This window comes from Eupeodes corollae, chromosome 3 (genome assembly GCF_945859685.1).
Source record: "Eupeodes corollae chromosome 3, idEupCoro1.1, whole genome shotgun sequence".
Classification (NCBI taxonomy): Eukaryota; Metazoa; Arthropoda; class Insecta; order Diptera; family Syrphidae; genus Eupeodes; species Eupeodes corollae.
The window spans coordinates 58,593,303-58,607,704 of NC_079149.1; the positions used below are offsets into that span (position 1 = coordinate 58,593,303).

Below are 14,402 nucleotides of genomic sequence, written 5' to 3' on the forward strand. Positions count from 1 at the left end.
GCTGCTCCATAAAGGTTGGAAACAACTTAACAGAACCTTACGATGTCAAAAAATGTTTTAGACAAGGTGATGCGCTGTTATGTGATTTTTTTAACATCGTGCTTGAAAGAATAGTGCAGAGCTCACACGTCAACACTAGAGGGACTATCTTTCAAAAGTCCGTCCAATTACTGGCATATGCTGATGACATTGACATAATCGGAAGAATTCAGCGTGATGTCAATGGGGCTTTTGTGAGTATTGAGGCTTAACGGTTAATGAGGGCAAAACAAAGTATATGCTGTCGTCTAGAAAGTACATACAACACCGACGTCTTGGTCAAAACCTCACAATCGACAGACGTAACTTTGAGGTAGTCAAGGACTTCGTCTACCTAGGCTCCGCTGTAAACGCAGAAAACAACACCAGCGCTGAGATCAAACGCAGAATAACTCTTGCTAACCGCTGTTTCTTTGGACTAAGAAAGCAATTGAGTGGTAAAGTCCTCTCTCGAGGGACCAAAGTGTTGCTATATAATACTCTTATCATCCCCGTCCTGCTATACGGTGCAGAAGCATGGACCATGACAAAAGCGGATGAAAGCACCTTGGGTCGCTTCGAGAGAAAAGTTCTTCGTGTGATCTACGGTCCCGTATGCATCGAAGGGGAGTGGAGGAGAAGATGGAACGACGAACTGTACGGGCTGTACAGCGACGTAGACGACGCACCCACAGGACAGCGCAGTAGAGGAAGACCGTGGATCAGGTGGCGCGCACAAGTGGAAGGTGACCTCACCCAACTTGGAGCGCGAAACTGGAGACATCTAGTTAGGGACCGAGCTAGATGGAGAAGTTTGTTGGGTGAGGCCCTAGTTCACACAGGACTGTAGCGCCACCTTAAGTAAGTAAGTAAGTAAGTAAGTAAGTAAGTAAGTAAGTAAAACCAAATCAACTTTAATAATTTCATCCTCAAAGCTTCTATCGTATCATTTTTAGTAAAGGTGTACATTTTTTAAGTCAAATGTCAAAAGATAACAGCTTCAAATGTGACAGATATTTAAAAAAATGGAAACTTCTTATTAAAAAGTATATAAGTATAAACCTTTTAATAAACTAACTGCTTAAGCTCATAGTGTATTCACATGCGATTCACCCGTGCATTTTAATTTATTTCTTAAACAAATGTCAAAAGAAAGCATCAATTACAGAATGAAGATGCGCAGTAAAACTAGTTTCAAAACTAGTCTATAAAACACTCTTAATTGTCATAGAAGCCGCATTTGTCCTACGTAACAGTCAATTCAGTCGATTGCACTGGAGAAGACAAAATTTGCATCACTACACTTCCAAGCTAACAGAATCTAATCTATCTATATGAATATTAGATTTAATATTCCTAAGAATGTTCCATATTCATGTTAAAACCAGATATGATCATCAGATTCCTGATAGCTGAATTAATAAATCCTTCGTTTTTCCATCATAACTTTAGCTATAACATTGTATATGTGCTTGTACTAAGACGGCTTCAATTTGGAATAACCACTGGTCTTAGAATTTTTCAAAATGCAAATATAAAATTTATTGATGCAAAAATTATAAAACAGTAGAAAACAGCGCCATCTAACTGGTTAATACTCTAGAAGTGGTTTTTCGAGTATTGAGTGACGTATGTAATATGTAACTAATAAATTGAACTTTTACATTTCCCTTAAGAAAAGAAAATGTATTTAAATAAAGAAGATTAGCCTTGAAAAAACGCGTTTGTGTTTAAGAAACTTTATTTTTCTTTTAAACTACTCAAATTAAGCTAAACCTATGTTGTTCCTTAAAAAGAGAAAAAATGTTAAACATTATAATTTAAGTCTTCTATTTTTTGTAACTCTTCAAAATCTCAAAATTCAATGGAAAATAAAATGCATCATTTTCAAATACAACAATTCATTGAATGAACCGGAATAGCAGTTGAATTTCAAATAAAGATGTCACCAGGCATAACTTTTCAAATATATCATAACTTTTGTATCAAACGTTTAACAACAATCTATTTTGGTTTATTTGATTTACTGACAAAATTAATAAACATTGCTAATGAACTAAAGCTACTGATAAATTATGCGTCTCAGTTGGATGCTCTTAGTTAATTTTATCTTTTTCGATTAAGTGTGAAAATGTGTTCATCATCGTGTTTAAAGTTCATCGTCAGTATAATGAATGGACTTTGTGATAAAGAACGTTAGACTGGCTTATTTACTTTGTTTTTTTTTTCTTTCTTCAAAACTTGGAATTATTAAAATTTCATTTATTGTAAAGGCTGATATCGAAAGATAAAATTAGCATATTTTGTATTTTGCTTTTAAACATGTAACGATGAGGGTTGATGAGTGATGAAGTTATGACTGATGAGAGGACTTAAAATGTGGCAAGAGTGTAAGGAATTCGTTGAGCTTGATATAATTTTCATTGATGAGAAAATTGTGGCATGGTGCGTGCGGAAGAAATACAAAGACAGCTTATTACTGGAAGCTGTTGCTCATTTTTGAAATGATAGTTTATTTTTTATATGAGACAAATATTTATTCATCAGATAGGAACAAAAAATCATTAAATGTGTTAAGCTTTTAAGAAGGGTTTCTATGTCACAACATTATAGATTTTATGTACAAGGTTTTCGAAAGAGAGGTTTCATTTAGATATTAAAAAAACGAATAGTTTTTAAAAGAAATAAATGAATTCTAATTTCATTACAAATAAAAAAAGAGGCTGGGATGCGACCCACACTGATAACTTGCCATCCCGTCTGTCGATTTGTCTTGCTTAAAAGTTTGTCTATACATCGTATCAATTTTTACCAAAATTTGCGTATTATTTTTTTGTAGATTTTAATTTGTATGAAAAAACGGACTGTTGGATTTTTATATAAAAATCACTGAATATCGAAAACAATATTTTCTGTGAAATAAAATAAGTTTGAAGCCAATATTTTTAATTTTTGAAAAGCTATTTGAGTCGAAAGTAAATTTTTACCAAGTTTTAGTATTGTTTTTTTTTTTAAGTTTTATTTTTTTGTAAATGAAAATGTCAATTCGATTTTACTCAAAACGTGAATAATATACAATATTTCTTATAAGCACAAATTTTTGAAAAGATATTTCAGGCGAAAGTAAATTTTTACCAAGTTTTAGTATTGTTTTTTTTTTAGAGTTTTATTTTTGGTAAAAAAAACTGTTAATTCAATTTTTATCAAAACAATATTTCTTATAAGCACAAATTTTTGAAAAGATATTTCAGGCGAAAGTAAATTTTTACCAAGTTTTAGTATTGTTTTTTTTTTAGAGTTTTATTTTTGGTAAAAAAACTGTCAATTTGATTTTCTCAAAATTTGTCTTATTATTGAAAACAATATTTCTTATAAGTAAAAATTAGTTAGAAGCTATTATCTCAAATTTTTTAAAAGATATTTGAGTCGAAAATCATTTTTTTACCAACTTTTGCTAATTTTTTTTTCGGTTTTTAATTTTTTGTAAAAAAACTATCAATTTGATATTTTTCAAAATTTTACTGAATGTTGACAGTTGAAAGTTGACAACAATATTTTTTGAAAGATAAAAGTATACTAAAGCCAATATTTTAAAGTTTTGAAAAGATATTTGAGTCGAAAATCAATTTTTACCAACTTTTATTCATTTTTTTTTAGGTTTTTATTTTTTGTAAAAAACTGTCAATTCGATTTTTCTCAATATTTTTCATAATGTTGAAATTAATATTTCTTATAAGTTAAAATAAGTTTTTGAATCGATATTCAATTTTTAAGCAACTTTGAGTAATGTTTTTTTAAATTTTTATTTTTTATAAAAAAAAACTGTCAATTCGATTTTTCTCAAAATTTTATCAGATGTCAAAAACATTATTCTTCGTTGCACACAACTGTTTTGGAGATGAAATCATATTTTAGTCGTAAAATTTTGGAGGTGACAAATTTTTTTCTACAGTTTTTTTGATTTATAAAAAAAACCGTTAAATGGATTTTTTTTTCAAAAAATATACTTCTTTGGTATCACGTTACAATATATTATATACAATTTAATTCAATTCTCTAGCGTTTTTGGTTCGTGAGATATTTAGGGTTAACCAAAAATTTCATACCTTTTTTCAAACTGCTATGGTAAAAAAACCACCCACGCAATTTTCTTGAGAGCCCTTTCTGCTTCTTTCTGCCTTATTATCTGTATAACAAAAATTATTTGAAATCGATATCTCTTCTGGTTCTTGAGCTATAGACGACGAAAAAAACGTCGCGAACGTGCGGACGTACGAACGTACGTACACACGCACGCACAGACATCTTTCTAAAAAAAATTTATTTCGACTCTAGGGACCTTGAAACGTCGAGAAATGTCAAAATTTTCAATTTGACAAATCGGACCCATTACAATAACTTCCTATGGGAAGTTAAAAATATGCCACTAACTATGGAAATAATAACCACTCAATCTTCTCTCTGGACCTATATAAACGGTGATTTTTTAAGAGCTTGAGAACTTTTTTTAAAAAAACGCATAAAATTTGCAAAATCTCATCGATTCTTTATTTGAAACGTTAGATTGGTCCATCAAATTTACTTTTTGAAGATAATTTCATTTAAATGTTGACCGCGGCTGCGTCTTAGGTGGTCCATTCGGAAAGTCCAATTTTGGGTAACTTTTTCGAGCATTTCGGCCGGAATAGCCCGAATTTCTTCGGAAATGTTGTCTGGAATAGTTGCTGGCTTATTTGTGTAGACTTTAGACTTGACGTAGCCCCACAAAAAATAGTCTAAAGGCGTCAAATCGCATGATCTTGGTGGCCAACTTACCGGTCCATTCCTTGAGATGAATTGTTCTCCGAAGTTTTCCCTCAAAATGGCCATAGAATCGCGAGCTGTGTGGCATGTAGCGCCATCTTGTTGAAACCACATGTCAACCAAGTTCAGTTCTTCCATTTTTGGCAACAAAAAGTTTGTTAGCATTGAACGATAGCGATCGCCATTCACCGTAACGTTGCGTCCAACAGCATCTTTGAAAAAATACGGTCCAATGATTCCACCAGCGTACAAACCACACCAAACAGTGCATTTTTCGGGATGCATGGGCAGTTCTTGAACGGCTTCTGGTTGCTCTTCACTCCAAATGCGGCAGTTTTGCTTATTTACGTAGCTATTCAACCAGAAATGAGCCTCATCGCTGAACAAAATTTTTCGATAAAAAAGCGGATTTTCTGCCAACTTTTCTAGGGCCCATTCACTGAAAATTCAACGTTGTGGCAGATCGTTCGGCTTCAGTTCTTGAACGAGCTGTATTTTATACGGTTTTACACCAAGATCTTTGGGTAAAATCTTCCATGTGGTCGAATAACACAAACCCAATTGCTGCGAACGGCGACGAATCGACATTTCACGGTCTTCAGCAACACTATCAGAAACAGACGCAATATTCTCTTCTATACGCACTGTACGCATTCGTGTGGTTGGTTTAATGTCCAATAAAGTAAACTGAGTGCGAAACTTGGTCACAATCGCATTAATTGTTTGCTCACTTGGTCGATTATGTAGACCATAAATCGGACGTAAAGCGCGAAACACATTTCGAACCGAACACTGATTTTGGTAATAAAATTCAATGACTTGTAAGCGTTGCTCGTTAGTAAGTCTATTCATTATGAAATGTCAAAGCATACTGAGCATCTTTCTCTTTGACACCATGTCTGAAATCCCGCGTGATCTGTCAAATACTAATGCATGAAAATCCTAATCTCAAAAAAATCACCCTTTATTAAGGAAACTGCTGCAAACAGTGTCTGCCGGGTAAAACAGACCAGTTCCTAAAAAACCGGTCACATCGGACACTCGCAGATTCTACAGAAGTTTATAGGGAACAAGGAACATATGATATCTTGCCTGTACTTCAATAAACCCTTTTATAAATTTAAAATTCTGTCAAAACAATCAAATCGAAGCTTATTAATTACTGTCGCCAAGAACTTATGGTTCATAGGTCACTGAATAACATTAGACTTTACTTGATACCAGGTCACAGTTGATTTGCTGCCGATGATATATATAACACTCAACCAAACCAATGAGAGATGGAAATGCAATGAGACCTTTGTTACGACCAAAAAACTATCGTCCAAATTCGAAAAATCAAAATCCCGTTCGATAATGCATCTAAAAGCTTCTTTGATAATCTTGAAGAACTCGAAGATATTTTAGCAAGCAGCCTATTAACCTTCATCAAAATCTCTAAATAGCTGCAACAAGACAATCCATAAAAAGTTATCATATGTTTAATTATACAATTTTGAAGAATTTCAATACTTCAGGGTCTCAGAATGGATTGACCTTAGTGTGGCGATAACGTCATCAATCGCAATCACATCAACCTAACCTAGTCCAATTATGGGAAACGATATCAGCCAAATGGCGGCAGAGATGACAGTCATAGCACCATCCTTTCCTTCAAATTTTCCAAGGCCAAATCGCACATTTATGATTCTTTGATAACTTTATGAATTCAATCTTTTAGGTCTTCAATCGATTTTTAAGCATTGGCATGGACCAAGTTTTTCACGTAGCCCAAAGAAAAAAAATTAAAATGTGTTAAAGAAATATCATGGCCAGGAAACTTTTCTTGGAAAATTAAACTTGTTTAATTGCTTGTGAGAAAAGTAGCGCCATCATGCCACATAACAACCTGAGTGAAAATTATTTGAGATCCATTTACTCTGACAATTGCAGCAGCCACGTTTTCGAATAATTAAGATTTAACCATACCGCCAGCAACACCAAAAATGTATGCGTTGAAGATAGAGAGTTATTTTAACATTAATTCTTGGAACCCAAAAAAATTCAAAAATCAAAAAGTCTGGATTTTGATCAACGTTACAGAATAAAAATTAAATAAATTATAGGTTGTGCAACGGTGCGTTGAGAACTAGGGCCAAGTGGCTTACAACTCTCAACCATTACAGTGTGTAAGTAATGTTATCAGGGATGGAAGGGACCTAGAGTTTAAAGCCGAATCCGAACGGCTAATTTAAGAAAACAGTTTTTTGACAAGAATTTTTCTTGCTGGATTTGTCAATTCCTCGCAAGAAAACGTTAGATGACACAGGTAGGGTTTGAACCAAAGTCTTCTGACAGTCCAAGGCACTAACCAACACGCGACGGGTACTACCTACATCGATTGTTCGCACCACTAGCTTCTCCTTAATCTCAAATTTGTCCAATAATTTTAATGCGTTTCAGTGTTAGTTATGGCGTAGATTGTACTTGCCAAACATTAAATAATCACGGATTAAAAAATTACAGATTTTTTTTTTTTTTTATAATAAGCGCACACTCAAAGGGATATATTACCCTTATTATGTAGACACAGTGTGAGCACTAGGAAAGGGAGAGAGGGGTTGAAAGGAGATGTCGGTGCACATTGGTTTTGAATTCCTGAATATTGCAATAGCTGGGAAAGACAGAGTGTGACAAGGCATTCCACATTCGCATAGTACGGCTAAAGAACGAATCTCTGTACTTGACAGTACGACCGAAGTTATGCTCGAGTGTATATTGATGAGTATTCCTAGAAGCGCGAGTATTACGGTTGAACCGTTTTAGGGGCGGAATGCAGCTGGCTATTTTTCTAGAGCATAAACCATTAAAATAACGGTAAAAGAGGGTGAGACAAGAAACATTTCGACGATGTTCAAGTGACGTAAATGATCTTATGATGGTAATATCACCAATCAGTCTAAATGCTCTACGTTCAATACTGTCCAAGAGGCTTAAGTAAGTTGCAGGAGCACCAGCCCAGATATGGGAGTTATACTCAAGCTTTGGACGTATATAAGTCTTGTAAATACAAGCCAGATCAGAGGGGGAGAAAAACTTCTTGCACCGCCTTAGAAAACCCAAACATCTTGCGGCATTTTTGGCGACATCGCGTATGTGATCGTTCCACAAAAGGTGGTTGGTGATACACATACCAAGAATATCGAGATGTTCAGTTTCCTCGATGCAAGTGCCATTTATGGATAATGGCAGGGGGGTATATTTCGCTTTTACAAGACAGCATTGCGTTTTCGAAGCATTAAATTCCACGCGGTTTCTTATTCCCCATTGTACAATGCTGTTTAGGTCGGAATTTAATGAGCTTATCATATTTTGTCGTTGCAGTTCCACATCCGAAGAAGAGGGGTGTGAATCTGAAAACGAATATGAAAAGCTAAGAGTACTATCGTCAGCGAAACAATGTATTGGATTAGATGTTGCAGACAGGAGATCATTAATAAAAATGAGAAAGAGTGTTGGAGATAGAACAGAGCCCTGGGGCACACCAGCATTTATTTTGTGGTTTTCAGACTTGAATCCATCCAATACAACTTGTATTTAACGATTCGAAAGGTAATTACTAATACAATGAAGGAGGGATTCATGCAAACCGAAAGCACGCACTTTCGATAAGAGAGCCTGATGCCAAACCCTATCAAATGCTTTTGAAATATCTAGTGCAATAATCTTACTTTCTCCAAAACTATGTAAAGATTTGTTCCACTGTTCGGTGAGATGAACCATGAGATCACCAGTGGACCTATTGCTACGAAAGCCATACTGTCGGTCATTAAGAAGCTTCCGTTCTTCAAGATATTTCTTGAGCTGATAATTAATTAGCGTTTCCATGACCTTGGAAAGAAGGGACGTAAGTGCAATCGGTCGATAATTAGACGGTGAGGAAGATTCGCCTTTTTTGGGAATAGACTGGACAAATGCAGTTTTCCATCCGCTCGGAACGCTTACGCAGTGGTTTTGCCAGCGTTGAAGATTACCTCTTCAGAACAATAGAGGGGATACCTTCAGGACCAGCGGATTTATATATGTTACGATCTTTTAGGACTTTCGTCACAGTACGAGTGAGGAAAAAGATTGACTCCATAGAATCACTAACGCGCTCGATGACAGGCAGAGTCATAACACTCACTGGCAGCATTGAATTGGCGTCGAGCTGCCTAACAAAGAGATTAGCTTTCTCTAAAGAGCTTACAAATGGAGTGTCATTGACAATAAGCGTAGGTAAGAAGAGCAAGAATTCCTCATATTTTTTACAAATGACCAATAATTTTTACTGCCTTTGGGACATTGCAGTAATTTTTGGTCATATACAAATTTGGTCCGTTGATATGGGCGTTGCAGGCCTTCCTGGCTTACTTGAACTTATTCCGGTTTTCCTCAGTTGGATTGACTTTTAAACAACGGAAAGTTACCTTCTAGACCCTAATAACCTCTTTACAGCTCGCATCGAACCATGCGTTTTCCTTAGGTCTGATGCTTTTAACCCTATTCGGGATAAAAGTTCTCATTCCCAGGAGAATAAAACTTGTGATCATATCAGCGCTGGCGTCAACGTCACTATCGAGGAAGCATAGTGACCAGTTGAAGATCCTGAAGTAATTATTGAGACCGTCCCAGTTGGCTTTCTCGTATTGCCAAACGGTTCTCTTAGGAGCTCTTTCTTTAACTGGAGAGTTTTTACACGAGAAATCTGATGTGACACAATGGTCAGATGTGCCTAGAGGAGATATGACACTAATAGTGTACTTACCAGGGTCAGAGGTAAGAAACAAGTCAAGAGTGTTTTCTGCTCGACCTACCACGTCCGATATTCGAGTGGGCTCGTTGACCAGCTGAGTTAGGTGGTTTAACTCAGCGAAGATCTCAGCACACACTCCTTCTGGTGTTGACTGGCCCGAATGTTGAAGCCATGAAGAATTGTGTACATTGAAATCGCCCGTAACAACGATTTCAGTGCGAGGATAGGACGAAACAATTCTTTGGATGGAATCAGACAAAGCATCAAATTCACGAGAAGTTGATACTCTGTCTAGATTTGGGCTTCGATAAAGGAAGCAATAGTGAATGATTTGCTTATTCACGGAAAATTTAAACCACATAAAATTGAAAAAAGAATTTGTGCAGGGACCATATTGTGGCAAAAACTGATAAGCAACATCATTCCTAATGTAAATGGCGAGACCATGGTGGGAAAAGAATAATGGCACCAAGTTATACCCTTGAATAAAGAACTCAGTGGGATCGGAATCCTCACCCACTTGGGTTTCACTTAGTGCCAATACAGCTGGCTTGTTTAAAGCAGTATGGGAGTACACAGAAAGAAAATTCGATCTAAGCCCACGAATATTACAATAATCTACCCTGAAATTTCGAGCCATTGCATATAAAAGAAACACAAAAACCAAAACAGACGAAGACTATAAGAAAAATATTACTGAGTTGAACCACAGAATGCAATTCGATACACGCCACTACTAGTGTTATGCCTTAGTACCTAGTGACAAGAATCGAATCCGGCCCTGTTAATTTAAAACAGTAAAATTTTTGTTGTCGACAATCTGTTAACTAAATTTTACTAAAAACGATCTCCTATTGCAAAATCTTTTATTATGTTACAATTAGCTATGATGAATGCAACTCAATATTACACAATTATAAACGAAAATGTAAGAGTCATTCGATTTCGAAGTATGGTTGATAACATTTTTATCTCCTCTTATGTACTTACTATGGAAAAATTTGAGCCCAAAATAAATAGTACCATAGACCTTATTATAAAATTATCCAATTCTTGACCTTGCACAAGAATACCGACAAGCACCGACTTTATACATACAATTCTACAGAGTCTTTATATTTTTCGATTAGTTCTACATTAAATTTCCCCCACTTCTAAGTTGCTTTTTAATTTCTAGTAATTATCATTTGTAGAGTAGTTAATAAGTTCTTAACAAGCTCTCGGTTCAACAACGAACAGTGAACTCTATAGATTTTAATTATCTAAGCTCTTTCTCATTCATAAAATGAAAATTAATCGTTTGTAGAATTCCCAGTTGAAATTGATTTATAATACATGTAATTAAAATCACAGAAAAATTATTCAAGAATCAAGCACACGAATCATAGTTCTAGGAAATTAATATTTCTATAAAACTATATTATACAGGAGCCGGTTTTCTTTTTTTTCTGAAACCACAGACAACATTCATTTGTTTAAGATCGGAATTCAAATACTTTCCATCAATCCACCAAGTTGTTGACTTAATTATATCATTATTCATTACAATTCAAAACACACACTTGTTTATCAGCACAAAGAAATCCCCTTCAAGCATCGTCAGAACTTCAAAAAGCTCACTTTTAATTTTAACTGAAAATAAATAAAAAAAATAAACTTTAAACACCTACCTTGACTTGATTACAGATCTCGAATCGATTGTCTTTAAGTACATGTTGCTCGAATCGCTTCGCCAAATGTATGTGATGTCGGATGTACTTCTGAAGTCCGGATATTCCATAATTCCGTAAAACAAACCTGATTTAGGTACAGTACAGCACAAGCCAATCGGGGAAGTGTTAAAATCATAAATTAATAATAATACCAAAGAAAACAACTCAAAATCAAGACATTTACATAAACTTGATTAGAATCTTTAAATAACCTACCAAAGTTTCAGCGATCGGAATCGACGACTTAGTGGAACTCCCCAGTGACGATAATCGATGGCAGCATCCGAATAGCCATGTTGCAAATACAGGGGATCCACAACCAGAGCTGATGTCAAACGTATGCGGTCACGCACCCACAATAGCGAGCAATCGAAGTTCGTCAACATCCATTTGTTGGGATTTGTGTTAAATGAATCAGCATATTCGATGCCCTACAATATATCGATTTACAATTAAGTGTAATAATAATAAATATTGTGTTAATCTAAATAAAGGTGGCGTTGTACAGGGTTGGGCATAATTATTCGGACAGTGATTTTAAAAATGAGGTGAAAACCCTAGCACATCCTCCCTACATGAACTTTTTTTAACCGATTGCTAAGAAAATTTGGTAACAGAAAGATTAATGACAATCTTCGATTGACAATACAAACGAAGATCTTACTCACGTCGAGTCACGTGTAAACGGGCCTTTTTTGTTCGCATTATTGAACTGAACTGTAATAATTCTAATATAGTTTTGATGAATTGTGAATTTTATACAAATGAATGAGTAAATATGAAACACTAATTACATTTAAAATAATTTCAAAATGCCATAGCTAAGTTTTCGGAGTGATTCAATTGTCAATTTTGACATTTCTACAATATTGTAAATGTCAAAAAATCTTCAAATCCATAAATAAGAAGGCGTCTTGTCTTTTTGGCGTAGCTAAGGTGTTATTTCTGGTCAATATTAAGACCAAACTCAATTGGTACAACTGAAAGAAGATCTGTCAGCATACAAAAAGAAAAAACAGAAAGTTTTGTGAAAATTAAAAGTTAAAATTTACTTCAGAAAAACAAACTAACTAAAACTAATAAAATGCACAATTTTGAAGAAGAAATGTTAAGAAAACATCTGGAAACTGAGAATCTATAAAAAAAGTTAATTTAACAATTGCTTCAAGGAGGGGGTTTGTTCGTAGACTACTACATTAACATATGATGTTGAAGCGAGCTTAAAGCTAACCTCAATTCTATATATACCTGAATCGAGTTGAAATGAACTTAATTCGACCCGGTCGGGGATCATAGGTTAGGTTAGGTTAGGTTATAGTGGCTGTCCAAGATGGAAACGGACACACTTAGGCCAGTTTAATGGCCCATTGTGATACCACATGAATCTTGAGGCTTCCTCCTAAGCTCAATGGAACCAACTTGAGTCCCTTACGAAACGTGAGAGGCTGATTATACCGATATGATTTAGATCGTTTAGATCGTTAAAAAGGAATTCTCCTAGGTATTTCTTGTGTTTTCGAGCTAGAGCAGGGCATGTGCAGAGAAGATGAAGAACCGTTTCTTCCTCTTCCTCGTCCATACAGCTTCTGCAAAAGTCATTTAAGAATACGCCTAGTCTCGTGGCGTGCTTTCCTATTAGACAGTGTCCGGTTATGACACCTATTATCGAGCTTATATGCGATCTGCTTAGAGAGAGCAAGCACCTTGAACGTTTTATATCCAGTGGTGGCCAGATGTTTTTTGTGGCTTGACACGTGGTGATGTTGTTCCACCTGGTGCCTGCCCTCCTCGCAGCGTCTTGCATTAGCAACAGTTTACAAGTAGCGATTGGTATGCCAGTACTTGCCAAAAGTGGTAGGATGGGCTGTACTGTACCGTTCCTGGCGAGTTCATCTGCCTTACAGTGACCTGGAATGTCTCTATGGCCCGGCACCCAGCAAAGGTGAATATTAAACTGTTGCGCCATCTCCATTAGAGATGATCGACAGTTATGGACTGTTATAGAGTTTGTAGAGACAGAGTCCAGAGATTTGATAGCGGCCTGGCTGTCAGAGAAAATACGGATATCAGATGTTGATATCACGTTTTCTTTGAGCCAAGACAAGACTTCCTTAATCGCCAAAAGTTCCGCCTGGAACACGCTGCAATGATTGGGAAGGCGAAATGAAAAACTTAATTTCAGTCGTTCAGAGTACACACCTCCACCAACCCCTTCTTTTGTTTTTGACCCATCTGTGTAGAAATGGATTGACTCATCCTCCAAGAATGTCCTATCCTCCCAAAAAGATCTGGTAGGTATAGAAATCTGGAAGTTTCTGTCGAATTGTAGTTGGGGGATGGTGTAGTCTGTGTGCTTTGGAATTGATTCTAAGTACCTTAGAATTGCGGAGTGGCCAATGTTGTTAGTCCACTGCGACGAAGCATTGAGGCGAATAGCAGAGCTTGCAGCTATTTGTTTGCTAAATATGTCAAGATGTGTAAGGTAGAGCAAGGTGTCCAATGCTGCAGACGGGGTCGTGCGAAGCGATCCGCTTACGTTGGACATTATTTGACTTATCCCTGTTTATACCTTTCTCTAAAGCAGTCCACCATACTGCCACACCGTACGTTAAAATCGGTCTGATTACCGATGTGTATAGCCAATGCGTGATTCTGGGCTGTAAATCCCATTTATTACCAATAGCTTTTTTGCAAGAAAAGAGAGCTAAAGTAGCTTTTTTGACTCTTTCCTGTACGTTGCGTTTCCAATTTAGTTTTTTGTCTAAGACAAGACCTAGGTATTTAGCCTCGTCTGAGAATTTTAATTGGATTACTTTAATATAAGGAGGGTTGACAAATGGAATTTTGTATCTCCTCGAAAATAAGACCAGATCGGTTTTGTGTGGGTTAACACCCAGTCCACACCGATCAGCCCAAAGTATTAGTCTGTCTAAGGCATTTTGTAAGTGTTCTTTCAGGACATTAAGATGCTTTCCTGAAACTGCTATAGCAACGTCGTCCGCATAGGCTATCACTCTGAAACCCTTCGCATCCAGACTAGTTAGGATTTCATTCACCACTAGGTTCCAGAGGAGAGGGGATAGAACACCACCTTG

The 14,402-nt window shown here is 36.0% G+C and overlaps 2 protein-coding genes across 3 annotated transcripts in view; one reads left to right on the plus strand and one right to left on the minus strand.

Moving 5' to 3' along the window:
- LOC129949503 (ribonuclease P protein subunit p25-like protein) overlaps positions 1 to 14,402 on the plus strand; it is a 94,458-nt gene that overhangs the window by 50,326 nt on the left and 29,730 nt on the right. The gene's annotated exons all lie outside the window — the stretch shown is intronic.
- The window catches only part of LOC129949501 (tyrosine decarboxylase), a 39,230-nt gene that overhangs the window by 6,992 nt on the left and 17,836 nt on the right, over positions 1 to 14,402 (minus strand). Inside the window, exons 7-8 of the mRNA XM_056061005.1 lie at positions 11,524 to 11,738; positions 11,266 to 11,392 (exon numbers count right to left, since the gene is read on the minus strand). Coding sequence (XP_055916980.1) covers positions 11,266 to 11,392; positions 11,524 to 11,738 — 342 coding nt within the window. The remainder of the gene's footprint in view (positions 1 to 11,265; positions 11,393 to 11,523; positions 11,739 to 14,402) is intronic.